Genomic DNA, 17,554 nt, shown 5'->3' on the forward strand with positions numbered 1-17,554 from the left:
GGTAACCATAGTTTACACTTGTCTGTCCATCCCCAGCGATTGCAATGAGGGCTCGCGTGGTATTTCGCCCCCGAGACTTCTCTCTTCGTACATTACCGGGATAGAGAAGGGGAGGGGGGCATCTTTTAAATCCCCGACTCGAGGCAATCTCTGAGGGGCCCGGTTTACGGTTCTGAAGGTGCAATCCTCGCGCGTAAACTTACTTGGGAGTCAAGACTCACTGGGACGCATTGGAGCTTCTCTGCGAATGCAAGCCAAGTGGGTCAGGGATGTAACCGCAGGCGCTGGATCTCTACCTTAGCGGTGTGGAATATGCCGCCCGACAACCGTCCAGATCAAGATCCGCCCAGCAGGAACTTACTCGGGAGTAAGCCCGATGGGGCTTAGTGATCGACTCAACAGACACAGGACTCCATTGCAAACCTTCCAAGCGGGAAAGGCTGCCGTTTAGCACAAAGCAACTTTAAAACAATATATATAGATATATAATATAGCCTCTTTTTCTGCCCTCGCGCGCCTCCGACTACGCAGCGCGCGCGCAGAACAACAACAAACCTCTCAGGACCGGCGCAGGAGTTAAAAGCGCGCGCCTCCAAAACTGGGCCTGTTTCTTCCGCAGGGACACTTTCGTTTCCCCGTCTCCGCCTCTTCGCAATGCACGGCGGGAAACGTAGTTCCCCCCGCCATCAACTTCCTCCGAGGGGGGCGGAGGGCGAGAGTCTCGGGGACTACGGCTCCCGAAACCCTCTGCGCGCGCAAGTGCGGGAGGCCGCGCGCTGGCTCGGGTTTCCCCGGCTTAACCGGCTGCTGGTTTGCAGCGCGGGAGCGGAGGCTTGAGAAGGTTGCACGAAGGAGCCGTGCAAGTGTTTAGGGCAGCACCTTGCATCATTATCATTATTAATACCCACGCACTGCACATTTCTGCTTATATTTTTGGAATACCATTACATTTGATAACTGTTAACGACTGGACGCGAGGAAGCACGTGGATAAGGATGTCCGAAAAGTGTTTTGGTTATTTTGGTTTTTTTGGCACTGCATGGCATATAGCGCCCTGAAGGTGAGTTCTTTTCTCCTCGTGGGAATCAAGGTTGCATTAGATATTACCTTGTTTTCAAAAAACCGTTTTGGTTAAAACTGCTGACCCGGCAGAGAAAACAAACAAACATTAAAACCCTAAAATTAAATGCCCGAATGTCTTAAGTTAGTCGAGCTAAGAGAGCAGTCGTAACCCCGCGTCTGGTGGACTATTGGAAAAAAAAGCAATGGACTATTGAAAAAGATGCAGTAGAAAAGGTTTAAGATAGGACCTACGGAGGGGAAGGTGGGAAGTCCGAGATTCGGAGGAATATTTCATTGTGGATGTGTATGGTTGTATTGTTATAATTCTATATTAGTAAAATCAAATAAAAATTAATTTCAAAAAGAAAAGGGAAATTGACAATACTGGCGTCGGCATTTGCAGTGCGTGAAAGATGCGTTAAATAGAACCATCTGGGTTTACTTATGCAGATGCAACTTGAGACTGAAAGGCTCCCACGTGTACTCGCTCCCTTAGGAGGAAGAGACTCAATGAGTGGAGCCTCCTTCTGGGCTACATCTTGAACTTTCTTAACTCCCCAAGAGGGATATGGGAGTCTCTGTGGTTCAGTGGAAACGCTAGTTGAAAAATGGTGGTGGAGGCCCTGTGCCTGATGTGAGGAACTTCTGCCAAGTTTGATATGTCTAAGTAAGTTGTGGGAACCTTTGTCTGTGGGTCCCCAGATGTTGTTGGACTACAACTCCCATCATCCCCGAGCTCTGGCCTTGCTAGCTAGGTGTGATGGGAGTTGTAGTTCAACAACATCTGGGGACCCACAGGTTGAGATAGGCTGCTCCAGATCGTTGCGAACTACAACTCCCATGCCCCCCAGCAGGTGTAGTCAGTGGCAAGGGATGATGGGAGTTGTAGTTCAGCAAAAAATATCTGGCGGGACAAAAGTTGCTCTCACACAGTCTAATGAGTGAATGCCTTTCGCTGTGGCTAACTTTTTGATTTGTGTGGCACTGGGTCTTCAAAATGTTTAGAAACTTCAGCTGGGTCAGAATGCAGCAATTAGATTTTTAAGCTGGATTTGCATCTCTCTCCGATTCTTCTGAGTCTATGCTGCTTTCTAGTTTATTTCCTGGTTCGGTGCAAGGTTCTGATTATAAGTCCTAAACTCTTGGAACCTGGGTATCTGAAAGGCTCTGTTACTACTGTATATTCTAGAGACATCAAGGAAGTCTGCCTTATTAGCCAGGAAAGCATGTGCCGTCTAGGTCTCCTTCCCAAAAGTGCACAGAGCACAAAGTGCACACATGGCTTTTCCCTCAGGAAAGTGTTAGATGAGAGGAGTGGGGCTGTTGACTACACTTTTTGGCTTTGCCAGTAAGGCCACCGAAAACAGCCCTTCCTCCTGCCTTTGCTTTAAAAATGATGCCGTAATGAAATTCAAAGAAGGAAACTGTCACGAAACCAGTGGTGTTTTTGGTGCCATGAAATATTTGAGTGCTATTAGCTATATAGGGTTGACATGCCACACTAAGGTTACCAGATTTTTTTCAAAGAATCCAGGGACACTTTAAAAAAAAAAAGAGAGAGAGAAAGTTATTTTAGTTTTTTTTAAAAAAAATTAAGAAGTAATATCTTCTCTTCTGTGATCTCCTCTGTCGCATGGCCTTCCTCTGGGCCCTGGCCTGCTCTCTTGGAGTGCTAGCCACCATGGAATAGGCTCAGGCTGGGCCTGGGCTCAGCCAAGTGTCCTTGCACTCCTGGTGCTCTCCTATCTCTCCTTCTCAGTAGCAGTGCTCTCCTACCTCTCCTTCTCCCTGCATCGGCTCCAGGGTTTTCCTGGCCCTGGAGCACCGCTGGGCAGGTGGCCTGGTGCTCTCGCTCCCGGCTCGATTTAGGTCAGTGTGTGTGTGTGTGTGTGTGTGTGTGTGTGTGTGTGTCTCAACGGTTCCCCCAGTTGACGTGCCAGGCGTCCCAGGTTCCCCCTCGACAGTGGCAGCGGCAGTCTCAGCAGCCCGGAGCCAGCCTGGTAGTGCAGTTGGCTCTGGCTGGCTTCAGTACCTGCTCGCTGCTGTGATGCCCGCCATTTTGCCTCCCCATATGATGTGTCTTGTGCCGTTGAACCAATCATGCAACATTCATTCCTTATTAATAAATCTACAACACTTAAAATATAAATCCGGGGACATTAAATGAATCCGGGGACATTCCTGGGACGGAATTTTGTCCAGGGAAAAATCTGTAAATCCAGGGACGTCTGGTAACTATATGCTACACCTCTCCCCAGAATAGTGAAGGTTTTGGAATCCTTTGGGGAACAACTGAAAGTGATGGGGAATGTTTAGCTAGGAGAAGAGAAGATTAAGGAGGGGCACGTATTGCATTGCATTCAAATACAGTGGTACCTCAGGTTACAGACGCTTCAGGTTACATACGCTTCAGGTTACAGACTCTGCTAACCCAGAAATAGTGCTTCAGCTTAAGAACTTTGCTTCCGGATGAGAACAGAAATCGTGCTCTGGCGGTGCAGCGGCAGCAGGAGGCCCCATTAGCTAAAGTGGTGCTTCAGGTTAAGAACAGTTTCAAGTTAAGAACGGACCTCTGGAACGAATTAACTACTTAACCCGAGGTACCACTGTATCTAAACTGCTCTCATGTAAAAGATGGGGTGAAGACTTGTTCCCTGTTGCTCCAGGGGGCAAGGCAACGGCTAAGCATTAGGATAACATTCATTTTGGTAAGACCTTTGACTATGGAGCAGATGCCCTCAGGATGTGCTAAGCTCTTCATCACTGGAAGCTATTTGTAATGGCTACTAGTCACAGTGACTGTATTCTACCTCTACTGTCAAAGGCACTTCTGAATGCCAGTTTCTGGGGATTCCAACTCGATGAATCCAACTCGATGAATCTATGAAACACATAAAATAGGTATTGAAAATCTGTAATAAATTTAAAAGGCCACAAAAAAGACTAAAATTGTACCTCAATTGCTTGGGGGAAATAAAGGTGTCAAAATGGCATCAAAATGTCAATAAAGTAGGTGTTGGGCAAATCTCTCCTGGGAGTTTCTTCAGCAGTAGATTATTCAGGATGGTACTGTTAAAGGGCTACATGAGCATGTTGTGCAATATGTTGTTGAAAGTCAAGTGATCTGTCATTTCTTTAGCAATTAAGCTGTACCATAGTAGGCTGGGCTGACACATTAACAAGATTGAATGAGAGGCAGGTAGCAACAAATATTTTGTTCCAATGAGTCTGGCTTGAGTCAACAAGGTTCAAAGCAGTACAGATAATCTTGATTGCATTATTTGTACAACTCTGGCATAATTCAACTTTCGATTGATGTTCAAGATCAGGGTTTTTTGTTTTTGTTTTTTAAAAAACTAATCCACAGCCTTCCTTCAAATGTCAGTGAGACTGGTTACTCCTCCGTCTTTTGAAGTCTTCCGAAATGGCTGTGCTTTAACAATTATTAGATAAGCATGTCTCATGTAAAGCTACAAGCCAGCAGAAAAATCTCTATTTTCCTCCTCTTATTTCTGCCAGATATTTTGACCATCTGTCTAATTATCTCCTCTGGGCTTGTTTCCATGTTAGTATATTTCCGGGCTATTCCAAGTATTGCTCTTAGCAGGAATGCAACTTTTGTTGGACTTGAGTCTCCGTGTATTTGAAGGCTCCACATACACATCAGGCAGCTTTGCTGCTAATTCCTCCACTGTCAGAGTTGCCACGTAACATGGTGGCACTGTCTTATTCTGGAATGGGTGGGATGTGGGGGAGAGTGGAAAGTGGCAGAGGGGGGTAAAGTAAAGGTAAAGGGACCCCTGACCATTAGGTCCAGTCGTGACGGACTCTGGGGTTGCAGCGCTCATCTCAATTTATTGGCCGAGGGAGCCAGCGTACAGCTTTTGGGTCATGTGGCCAGCATGACTAAGCCGCTTCTGGCAAACCAGAGCAGCGCACGGAAACGCCGTTTACCTTCCCGCCAGAGCAGTACCTATTTATCTACTTGCACTTGCACGTGCTTTCGAACTGCTAGGTGGGCAGGAACAAAGACCGAGCAACGGGAGCTCACCCCGTCACGGGGACTCAAACCGCCGACCTTCTGATCAGCAAGTCCTAGGCTCTGTGGTTTAACCCCCAGTGCCACCCGCATCCCTATAGCAGAGGGGGGTAGGGAGAGACAAAAATCTGGCTCATGTTTGGAAGCCATTGGTGGCGGTACAATAGAATGGAGGCTCTCAAAAGCTGGTTGATCAGCGCATCAGGGGTATGGTCTACTCTACTGTTGGGTGCTAGTGGCTCCCCAGGGTCTAGGCTTGAAGTCTTCTGCATCAGCTGAGATGCCAGATATTGTTTGCAAAAGCTCCTGGGGGGATGGCAGACCCCAGTTCCTCCGAGCATCTCCCAGTAGGCACGTCTCTGGAATGGCATGTCCCTTCACTCAGAGTGCCCATCTGCGACACTTCTCATATGAAAAGTGCACACAAGTCTTCTGGCATCACACAGCAAGAAGATAGAGACATCCGTAGATCTAAACTACGTTTTATTCACAATATAGACAGAGAATCCATAATTACGTCTGTGTTCTCCAGACTCTGGCAGAAACAGAAAGCATACAGCAAAAGTGAAAGTACAGTGCAATAACATTCTCAGACGGAAAAGATAAGACAGTCCTCCGTTCCCACACTCTTTTCAGACATCTCGTGTGATTTACACCAACCACACCAGCCAGCATCGGCTACATAAAATCCTAACAGAGATTGCGCCTGAGATCTTCTTCATACAAAAATGGTACTTGTTCATTGAGTTGTGTCCCTTTTGCTTGGTTGCTTGTCGATAGGCCGCATGAAGAATTGGCATATTTGTAGACCAGTCAAGTATTTCTAAACAGGCCATGGTTATGATGCACTGACACTTCCCTGAAATTGCAGTGTCAGAAATTCAATAATAATAATAATAATAATAATAATTTATTTGTACCCCACCCATCTGGCTGGGTTTCCCCAGCCACTTTGGGCGGCTTCCAACAAATATTAGAAATACATCAAAATGTCACACATTATAAACTTCCCTGAACAGGGCTGCCTTCAGATGTTTTCTAAATGTCAGGTGGGATATTATTATTATTATTATTATTATTATTATTATTATCACCACCACCACCACCATCTTCATCATTTCTGTTATTCTTAATTCCATTTCTATGCCGCTTTATATTTTAAAGAACAAATCTCCACAGCCAGTCACAAGCAAACAACCACACCCTAGGCCAACCCCAACCTCTCTCACCACCAAAGGAACACAAGTGAACAACACAAGCAACGCTGACACCAAACTCTACATACATTAAACATAATAGAAACACCGTCACCCGACCCCACCCCCATCCATCTTCCCTCTCTCCACCCCCTTTTCTTTTTTCTTCTCCCCCTAATGCCTCAACAAGAAGGGACGCGGGTGGCGCTGTGGTTCACAGCGCCTAGGACTTGCCGATTGCATGGTCGGCGGTTCGAATCCCCGTGGCGGGGTGCGCTCCCGTCGCTCGGTCCCAGCGCCTGCCTACCTAGCAGTTCGAAAGCACCCCTGGGTGCAAGTAGATAAATAGGGACCGCTTACCAGCGGGAAGGTAAACGGCGTTCTGTGTGCTGCGCTGGCTCGCCAGATGCAGCTTTGTCACGCTGGCCACGTGACCCGGAAGTGTCTGCGGACAGCGCTGGCTCCCGGCCTATAGAGTGAGATGAGCGCACAAACCCTAGAGTCTGGCAAGACTGGCTCGTACGGGCAGGGGTACCTTTACCTTTAATCTCTCAACAAATGAAACGGATTTGTAAAAATGTTACATGGGGGAAAAAATACGAGGCATTACACTTACTTCTGTAAAACAAGAAAATCCTTAATAAAATATTTTTAAAAATTAAAAATAAAGAACAAATCTCATAGCAGTTTACAACACATAAAAACATCAAAAAATGCAGAATAAAAATAATTCAAGCTCTAAGGAAAATATTTCAGATCCTTCTCTAAGTGATATTTTGCTTTCCCCAGTTGCCAACCTAGCATCCAGAGATCTCCATGCGGTCGCAATTGGACCCGCCGTAGTCACAAAACGCGCCTGGCGCCTGCGTAATTTCAAACACTGTGGCTGTAGGCAGTTGTTAGAAATGAGACTTGTTCATCAGGTACTGAGAGGGGAGGAGATTATCATGGTCACAGCACAGAGATTTTTGGTCTCTAGATTTCCAGTTCCATGACATGCGAAAGCTCTGCTGACTTCATAAGAGGCAACTTTGGTCAGACAGCATTAAGGAATGTAAATTGTGGGAGTTTTATGGTAATGCTGTACATTATTTCAGGCACGTGCTTTCCAAGCACTGAGTCTTCTTTTGTTTCGTTTTTAAAAATCCACGATATAATTTTGCAGGCTCTGTGTGTGCACAGACCCTATTTCCGCTGTGCCCACTTTGCTCGAGTGTTTGGAACCAGAAAAAGAGCAGTGAAAGAAATTCTTTGAAGAAACTTAACCTTTGGAGTGGGAGAAGAAAAGTCAAGCAGAGGAACAACGCATTGCCACAGGAACAGAATGTTTCTCCCGCGATGAGTGTTTTGATATTATTATTTTTTTAAAGGTGCAACAATTGAAACATAACCCCCTCCCACTCCCCCCCCGAAACCTTCTTATTAAAGTAAACAAGCACAATAATCCGAATGCACAGTATGTCTCTTTGTCTCTGGCAAATGCTTAGTAATGCGCATTTCGTTTCTTCCCAGGCAAATTTCTCATTAGTCACTATCGTAACTGAGACATTTGTTATAGAAAGGCAATTAATTGCAGAGGCATGACTGGATCTCCATAAGGTCACTTAACGCTCCTGCGTCATGCTGGTGGGGTAGAGGGAGGTGGGAAGCGGAAGTATTTTACCAATCTGAGGGTCACACAGATCTATATCCAGTCAGGTTTTTAAAAATACAGTGGTACCTCGGATTACAGACGCTTCAGGTTACAGACTCCACTAACCCAGAAATAGTACCTTGGGTTAAGAACTTTGCTTCAGGATGAGAACAGAAATCGCGCTGCGGTGGCAGTGGGAGGCCCCATTAGCTAAAGTGGTACCTCAGGTTAAAAACAGTTTCAGGTTAAGAAGGGACCTCCAGAACGAATTAAGTTCTTAACCTGAGGTACCACGGTAAACATTGAGTTACATTTGGCAAATGGCTTTGGTGTGATGCAGAAATCTGTGTGTATACTCCAGCTTTCTTCCATGGAGCTCAAAGTAGCATAGATGCCCCCTCCCCCCAAAAAAACCACATTATCCTCACAAGAATCCTGTTGTTAGTTGGTTAGGCTGAGAGAATGTGACTCAGTAACTCAGCGCCGCTCAGTTTTGTAGCAGGTGTGTATGAACCTGCTCTCCTAAGCACTAACTATTATACGTTGTTTTATTAAAAATCGTTGATAGGAGTGCAGAGATGGTTATTGGCTACCTACGGTGTTTGTATTTTAAAAACCATTGGGCACCAAAGATAGGATCTATTCCAGAAACACAGGTATCATATTGAGTAATCATATTGTACTAGGCATCCTCAACCTCCGCCCTCCAGATGTTTTGAGACTACAGTTCCCATCATCCCTGAGTACTGGTCCTGCTAGCTAGGGATCATGGGAGTTGTAGGCCAAAAACATCTGGAGGGCCGAGGTTGAGGAAGCCTGTATAATTATACAATAAAGCAGTAGGTAAATTGTGCCAGAAACAGGAGCAAATGTACGATGAAACTAATGGAGCTTATGATTCAGGGTTTCTAATCCTGGGGGGCCCCTTTGCTTAATTTATTTTTGGGGGAGGTTAGTAGACCCTGTTTGAGTTGCATGGCTCAAATCTTTGTCTGATGCATCATTCATGGATATAACATTGGGCAGACCAAATTTCCATACACACTGCCCAGGCTTGCACCCTGAGGGGGTCACTTCAGTGCTGCTAATGCAGGAGTTTGCTCCCCCCCCCTACCCTGCAGAAGCACTCCATTGTGTCTCAAGACCAGACGGACTCCACCCCACCAGTGGTTAGGGGAAGTTGGTTGAAACATCACAGAACAATTGACCACAATCCTAGGAAAACACTGAAGAAGCGTCTCCACCTCCATCGTTCAGCCTGGACAATGAGGTCCAGCGCCGAGGGCCTTCTGGCAGTTCTCTTGCTGCGAGAAGCCAAGTTACAGGGAGCCAGGCAGAGGGCCTTCTCAGTAGTGGCACCCGCCCTGTGGAACACCCTCCCACCAGATGTCAAAGAGAAAAATAACTACCAAACTTTTAGAAGACATCTGAAGGCAGCCCTGTTTAGGGAATGTTTAATAGGTTATTGTATTTTAGTGTTTTGTTGGAAGCCGCCCAGAATGGCTGGGGAAACCCAGCCAGGTGGGTGGGGTATAAATAATAAATTATTATTATTATTATTATTATTATTATTATTATTATTATCACACAGGCTGAAGTCCAATGCCACCGTCACACTTGCAGAACGGCTTTTGAGCCACCCTCTACTGACATAATGGGAGGCTATTTTTCTGCAATTCCCCTTTCTTCTTGCACTCCTTCCCCCCGCCCCCCCCCCCCCGCACACCTCCCAATTTCTTCCATAGGATTTGAGAGCCCTCCAGAACAGCATGGAAGGTAGCTTTGGAGGCAGGAGTAGGAAAAAGAAATGGGGAGTATATTCCCCATTCCCTCCTGTCTCCTTAACTTAACAGATGCCTTCACTGGATCAAAAGCATTTCTAGAAAAGAGGAGTAGCATTAGATTTTACCCATGGAGTAGTGCAAGTTAAAGGATTGCGGGTGGCGCTGTGGTCTAAACCACTGAGCCTCTTGGGCTTGCCGACTGGAAGGTTGGCGGTTCAAATCCCCGCGACGGGCTGAGCTCCCGTTGCTCTGTCCCAGCTCCTGCCAACCTAGCAGTTCGAAAGCATGCCAGTGCAAGTAGATAAATAGGAACCACTGTGGCGGGAAGGTAAACAATGTTTTCGTGCGCTCTGGTTTCTGTCGCGGTGTCCCGTTGCGCCAGAAGCAATTTAGTCATGCTGTCTACATTACCCAGAAAGCTGTCTGGACAAATGCCATCTCTCTGGGCCTGAAAGCGAGATGAGCGGCACCCCATAGTCATCTTTGACTAGATTTAACCGTCCACAGTCCTTTACCTTTTTTATCTTTACCTAGTGCAAGTTAAGGTGAGAAAATTACCTATATTTTTCCATCTTGATCATGACATTGTCTCTTAAGTATCAAAGGTAAAGGTAAAGGACCCCTGACAGTTAAGTCCAGTCGTGAACGACTCTGGGGTTGCGGTGCTCATCTCTCTTAACTGGCCGAGGGAGCCGACACTTGTCCACAGACAGTTTTTCCAGGTAATGTGGCCAGCATGACTAAGTCGCTTCTGGCGAAACCAGAGCAGCACACAGAAACGCCGTTTACCTTCCTGCCGCAGCAGTACCTATTTATTCACACTGGCATGCTTTCGAACTGCTAAGATGGCAGGAGCTGGGACTGAGCAACGGGAGCTCACTTCATAGCAGGGATTCGAACTGCCAACCTTCCGATTGGCAAGCTCAGTGGGTTAGACCACAGCGCCACCTACAGCCTCTCTCTTAAGTATTAGCACTAGCCTAGTTGGGTTTTGTACATAGCTCCCGACGAAAGAGGTTTCACTGAAACACCATACAGTTGATTATCAGATGCTCTGGAGAATCTTTGTTTGCATCCTGGCCCCCCCCCCCGTAACTGTTAGCACAGCTGCAATTGTCAGGACACAGTTAAAGTGTGGGAAATCACCCTTTAATGGAACTTAACAATTTTTTTCCTTTCTGTTTTTTTACTTGGGTTTTCCACCAGTATCTAGCTGCATGATGGAAAGAGAACAAACTCAAAACATGTATTAACATTTCAGTGGTCAGCTCCTTCTAAATAACAACAACAATTGTAAAAGGTAAGGATAGAGAGAACCAACCTACATTTGTGTTGCCACGGAAGAGACAGGAATTCTTTAGGTTAACTGAAATAATTAAGTTTGCAAGTAATCTTCTTGTTGTTTAGTCGTTAAGTCGTGTCCGACTCTTCGTGACCCCATGGACCAGAGCACGCCAGGCACTCCTGTCTTCCACTGCCTCCCGCAGTTTGGTCAAACTCATGCTGGTAGCTTCGAGAACACTGTCCAACCATCTCGTCCTCTGTCGTCCCCTTCTCCTTGTGTCCTCCATCTTTCCCAACATCAGGGTCTTTTCCAGGGAGTCTTCTCTTCTCATGAGGTGGCCAAAGTATTGGAGTCTCAGCTTCAGGATCTGTCCTTCCAGTGAGCACTCAGAGCTGATTTCCTTAAGAATGGAGAGGTCTGATCTTCTTGCAGTCCATGGGACTCTCAAGAGTCTCCTCCAGCACCAGAATTCAAAAGCATCAATTCTTCGGTGATCAGCCGTCTTTATGGTTCACTTCTATACATCACTACTGGGAAAAACCATAGCTTTTACTATACGGACCTTTGTTGGTAAGGTGATGTCTCTACTTTTTAAGATGCTGTCTTAAATCTATACTCTTGTTTAATTTTGCTTTCAGGGTGTTTTGCTGCTGCTGCTCTGAAATGCTGTTTGTTAAAAGATTCTTTGCTTCACATCTGAAGACCAGCAAGATGCCCCGTCGGTTCCAGAGTAACAAACGACCAGTTGCTCCTCTTGGGTCACGGGTTTTGCTGGATCCAGATAAAGTTTTTGATCACAACATGTGGTATGATTAATGCAATTTGCTACTGTGTTATTGGTTTGTCTTTTAAATATAGGTAGGGATGGGGTTTTTTTGAGAATTCAGAGTCCAGAATCCATAGCCAGCAGAAGAGAGAAACCATACGTGCAAATGGAAAGTGTTTTAATCTTTGTCAGTTAATTTAGAGAGACAGACCAACTGATATCCAGAGGTCGGTCAAAAAAAATTATCTCAGTGTTTTCAGAGATTAATTGGATACCTTGGATATCTGCCCTGCCCTCATATGTGAGATATATCTGTTTACCAATTGCAGGAAATTTGAGTGGGCACTTGTTTCACCATCACAAGAATGGCTACCATCCATGTTCCATTAATTTTTAAAAATAGAACATGAAGTAGAGCCATGTTATGAAATAAATGATGGATGTACTAGTAGCAGGAGTTTGCGATTGTTATTATTATTAATTGAATTTATATACTGACCTTTGCCCCCCCAAAATTATGAATCTTTGTAAATTGTGTTTCTAAAGGATCTTTTGTTATTTCCAAATGCCAATGTGTTTGCATTATTAAGTTTGTTATGAATAAAAAAATCATTTTAAGTTAGAGCTTAATAATTATTTCACTATTAATATATTTCTTAATTGTATTTCACTATTAATATACTTCTTAATTGTATTTCAGTTCAACAATTACTTTGATAAAGTAACATATTTTGTTATGTGCTAATGGCTTTAGATACCTATTAGGTCCATAAATTACCGTATAGCATATATTCAATACAAAAAACAGTGACAATTGGACATATAAAGGACATCTGGACATATAAAGGGCCCTATTACCTTCAGTAGCTTAGGGCCTCATCAAACCTAAATCCGGCCCTGCATATAACCCATTGCAGTAATCTAACCTTGAGGTTACCAGAGCATAGACAACAGTAGTTAGGCTATCCCTGTCCAGATAGGGGCATATCCATACCATTATAGGAGATGAGCCCTCACTTCCTTCTTCCTACCTTGTAGAAGACCTTGATGCTCTTGTTAGGTTGGGGTGAGTGAAGCAAGTTGTATGGGACTCATTTCCCTACTTCCAGGCAAGCAGTTTGGCTCTGTGCTCCTTCTAAGTCAGGGATGGGCAGGTTACAGACCTCCAGATACCGTCGGACCTCAACTCCCATCAGCCCCTGCCAGCGTGGCTACTAGGGCATGATGGGAACTGGAGTCCAACAACAACTGGAGGACCTCTGGTTGCCTGTTCTTGATGCTGTAAACATTTTTGTCAATGTACATTCCCCAAATACTAGGTTTTATGGAAATGTGCCGCCATAGCAATTGGTTTGTTGTTGTTTAGTTGTGTCCAACTCTTTCTGACCCCATGGACCAGAGCATACCAGGCACTCCTGTCTTCCACTGCCTCCCGCAGTTTGGTCAAACTCATGCTGGTAGCTTCAAGAACACAGTCCAACCATCTCGTCCTCTGTCATCCCTTTCTCCTTGTGCCCTCCATCTTTCCCAATATTAGGGTCTTTTCCAGGGAGTCTTCTCTTCTCATGAGGTGGCCAAAATATTGGAGCCTCAGCTTCAGGATCTGTCCTTCCAGTGAGCCCTCAGGGCTGATTTACGTATGAATGGATAGGTTTGATCTCCTTGCAGTCCATGGGACTCTCAAGAGTCTCCTCCAGCACCATAATTCAAAAGCATCAATTCTTCGGTGATCAGCCTTCTTTATGGTGCAGCTCTCACTTCCATACATCACTACTGGGAAAATCATAGCTTTAACTATACGGACCTTTGATGGCAAGGTGATGTCTCTACTTTTTAAGATGCTGTCTAGGTTTGTCATTGCTTTTCTCCCAAGAAGCAGGCGTCTTTTAATTTCGTGGCTGCTGTCACCATCTGTAGTGATCATGGAGCCCAAGAAAGTGAAATCTCTCACTGCCTCCATTTCTTCCCTTTCTGTTTGCCAGGAGGTGATGGGCCCAGTGGCCATGATCTTCGTTTTTTTTGATGTTGAGCTTCAAACCATATTTTGCGCTCTCCTCTTTCACCCTCATTAAAAGGTTCTTTAATTCCTCCTCACTTTCTTCCATCAATGTTGTGTCATCTGCATATCTGAGGTTGTTGATATTTCTTACTTGCTTCTGTGGCATGCCTTATGACCTAGCCATTAAGTCATTTTGAATTTCTGGCACTGAAATTCCTAGGGAATAGTTTGTGTTGCTCAGCGTTTTTCCACTCTTGTTTTGGCGCAATACTGTGGCGTGGCCGTGGCTCCAATAATCCTTTACTGCAGCCTGGCTAACATTAGAACACCATTATTTGACATGGGGAGATTTAAATCTTTATCCCACTCAAATCCATCTGTTGCACTCTATAATTAAAAGCTCCCTGCAGCTCACCTCTGGTTGCTGTTTTTGGTTGTGCTTAGTGGTCTGGCAACACATGGGAGCAATTACAAGTATTTCTTCAGAAACAAAACCAGCTGCAACATTCCTCTATCGGATTACCCACACCTTTACTAAGTATATCTGTATGTCATGCTTTGACTTGCCGGGCGACCATGTTTTGATAACTACAGATCTGTGGCAGAATGGCGGGCGCATATAGCACAGCTGCCACATGACATGCAACGTGTGTCATTTTAGGAGATAATGAGCCCTGATTACACGGGAATCAAACGGCACAGACCCTATCACGAGCGCACGGGCTTGCGTTTTGGAGAGATGGCTTGTTTCCGAAAGGACAAACTTTCCGCCGGCGCTCGCTCCAGAACGGGCAGAGGGAGAAGGCTGCAAAATGTCCTGTAACGAAAAGGCGACACACACCACAAAGGCGTTTGAATGCTGCCGTGGACTGTGAGGAGAGGGCAGTAGAACGAGTTTGTCAGCGCAGGGCCTGCTGGAACTCTCCACAAAGCGAAAGAATGAAGCATAAGAATGGCAGGAGCTCCAGAGGGCATCAGGGCCTACTTTAAAGACCCGGGAGAGTGAAGCGGGGGGTGAGGTGGAGAGCAGCTAATGGAATCTAGAATATACAATGCATTTGATTACATGTGGTGCTTAAGGGGAGAAAAGAAAAGACTCTGGAAGCTTTTAAAAATAAAATGCATCCTTTCCCCCCCTCCCCTTGCAATTCCCCCCCCCCCTTTGCAGGGACCACATGCAGTGGTCACAGGAAGAAGAAGAAACAGCCAAGGAAAAAGCCGCAGAGAATTCACTCATCAGAGTCCAACCTGAGCTGCAAGGTAAAATACCCTAAGAACAATTAAAGCTGCAATACACCCACCCTTTTGTTTATGCGCTAATCCTTAGCATCACCATCTCCTTATTTTCCTATGCGCTGTACAGTCATACCTTGGAAGTCGAATGGAATCCGTTCCAGAAGTCAGTTCAGCTTCCAAAATGTTCGGAAGCCCAAGCACGGCTTCCAATTGGCTGCAGGAAGCTCCTGCAGCCAATCGGAAGCCGCGCCGGACATTCAGCTTCTGAAAATCATTCAGAAACTGGAACACTCACTTCCGGGTTTCAATCGTTTGGGAGCCGATTTGTTCAGGAGCCAGAGTGTTCGTGATCCAAGGTGCGACTGTGTTGACCATGACATATTAACGTTCCCTCCTGGCTCACGAAATATTGACATCTAACTCTGCTCTGACCTCCGAGGCACATCTGATGTTACTTTCCCGCTTTCTACAGCTGGTTGACCTTCAGGGTGATAACAGCATGTACATGGTCGCTACATGAATTTAATGTCAGTGTTCGGTTTTCTAAAAGATCTGTCAATGTATCTTTTCCCAGAATTAATAAACCTCAGCTTGATATGTGAATCTGTAGATCTGAAATGAACCCGTTTAATTATTTTTCAAACAAAAAAAACTTGATCCTCTCTTCAGGCAATTTTTGCAGGACAGTTCGCCTAGTCATGCTGTTGTTTGGGGGAACCACAGTAGTGGAATCTAGGTTAATGGGGAACAGGCAGAAATACCATGTGGTACAGTCCTCTTTGGTGTCTCTGTGCATGTTAGGCAGATGAGCTGTTAGGAGGACCTCCAGAGTTTGACAAGCTGGGGAGGAAAAACATGTGCAAGATATTGAGACTCTGTTTATTTAAAATCCCTGTATATTTTTAACCTGTGTTTCAGGCAAAATGTGATTTGAAGGAGCAGCTTACAACTGTTTAAAAAATCATCCCATAAAGTACTGGTTTAAAATGCAAGAGTAGTAGTAGTAGTAATAATTAAACTTCCTCCCACTGGTTGTGTGTTTGCCCCCTGTGCTGATGTCTTTTCAACAGCGGTGGAAGACGTTGCTAAATTTGGTCTTCAAGGTACTGTTGAGGTGGTTGGCCTCTTTGTTGTGAATCATGTACTTCTGGAATTACCGTATGTGGAAGATTTGAGAGTTTTGATAACGTTATAGTTTTAATGTGAACTATTTTGATATAATTCTTGTATACTACTCTGGAGGCGAAAAACTAGTGCCGTGTGCATATGCAAACGTGTTTTTCACGCTTCCCCTGTTCCATGTTGTTCGGGAAGAAAGCACCACGTCATTAGGTCTGGGCCTGGTGAAGCCGTGCCAGAAGTTATGAAGGAGGAGGTGGCAGAGACAATTCAATACGTGGCTGCTGTTTTCTGATTATGCCCATAGTTGTAAACACTGAAATTCTCTTGCCCCTGCTATTCAGACCAGGTAGTAGTCTGGCTGATCCAGAATATTTGTTTCAAGTCATTAAAAGTCTGAGGGCAGCCTTGTTTATCTAATATTTGAACTGGGAATACTTGGAAAACCCCCACACATTTTCACTTGGACGTATCCAAGAATTTCATCATTCCGTAAAAGATGGAAAAGTCTGTATGAGTGTGGGAGTGGTTGTCACCAGAGGTATGTGCATGGTCCGTTGAGAAGCTCAAATGTGAGGCTACACACTTGCTGCCCTTTGCAAATGGAGGGGGAAATCTTAGGCCAGAAATAGATGTCCTGAATTTGATTAGTCATGCAGTCATTTGCTCACACAGCCTCTTCAGATGTTCCTTGATACAACGGGCTCAGGAACAGACAAGAGTGCCCACCTGACTTCCAGTCAGTCTCGTTGTCCCTGCTTAATGGAAAGTATAAGAAGAAGGGCAAGGCAGTGGCGAGGTTTTGTTGTTTAGTCGTGTCCGACTCTTTGTGACCCCATGGACCGGAGCACACCAGGCACTTCTGTCTTCCACTGCCTTCTGCAGTTTGGTCAAACTCATGTTGGCAGCTTCAAGAACACTGTCCAACCATCTCGTCCTCTGTTGTCCCCTTCTCCTTGTGCCCTCCATCTTTCCCAACATCAGGGTCTTTTCCAGGAAGTCTTCTCTTCTCATGAGGTGGCCAAAGCATTGGAGCCTTAGCTTCAGGATCTGTCCTTCCAGCGAGCACTCAGGGTTGATTTCCTTCAGAATGGATAGGTTTGATCTTCCTGCAGTCCATGGTCTCCTCCAGCACCATAATTCAAAAGCATAAATTCTTCGGCGATCAGCCTTCTTTATGGTCCAGCTCTCACTTCCATACATCACTACTGGGAAAACTATAGCTTTAACTATACAGACCGTTGTTGGCAAGGTGATGTCTCTGCTTTTTAAGATGCTGCCTAGGTTTGTCCTCGCTTTTCTCCCAAGAAGCAGGCGTCTTTTAATTTCATGATCTGCAGTGATCATGGAGCCCAAGAAAGTAAAATCTCTCACTGCCTCCATTTCTTCCGTTTCTATTTGACAGGAGGTGATGGGCCCAGTGGCCATGATCTTA

The 17,554-nt window shown here is 45.4% G+C and overlaps 2 protein-coding genes across 4 annotated transcripts in view; one reads left to right on the forward strand and one right to left on the reverse strand.

Moving 5' to 3' along the window:
- DCAF17 (DDB1 and CUL4 associated factor 17) overlaps positions 1–655 on the reverse strand; it is a 34,551-nt gene extending 33,896 nt beyond the window's left edge. For 2 of the 3 annotated variants that reach the window (XM_081881741.1, XM_081881739.1), the window contains exon 1: positions 204–549. The gene's annotated coding sequence lies outside the window, so the exon portion shown is untranslated. The other variant, XM_081881740.1, reaches the window with a different exon arrangement.
- A 107-nt stretch (positions 656–762) lies between these two features.
- The window catches only part of METTL8 (methyltransferase 8, tRNA N3-cytidine), a 40,609-nt gene continuing 23,817 nt past the window's right edge, over positions 763–17,554 (forward strand). Inside the window, exons 1-4 of the mRNA XM_081848279.1 lie at positions 763–1,060; positions 7,463–7,667; positions 11,638–11,805; positions 14,933–15,024. Coding sequence (XP_081704405.1) covers positions 11,663–11,805; positions 14,933–15,024 — 235 coding nt within the window. The 5' untranslated portion in view covers positions 763–1,060; positions 7,463–7,667; positions 11,638–11,662. The remainder of the gene's footprint in view (positions 1,061–7,462; positions 7,668–11,637; positions 11,806–14,932; positions 15,025–17,554) is intronic.

This window comes from Podarcis erhardii (assembly GCF_964252035.2).
Source record: "Podarcis erhardii genome assembly, chromosome: 1".
Lineage (NCBI taxonomy): Eukaryota > Metazoa > Chordata > Lepidosauria > Squamata > Lacertidae > Podarcis > Podarcis erhardii.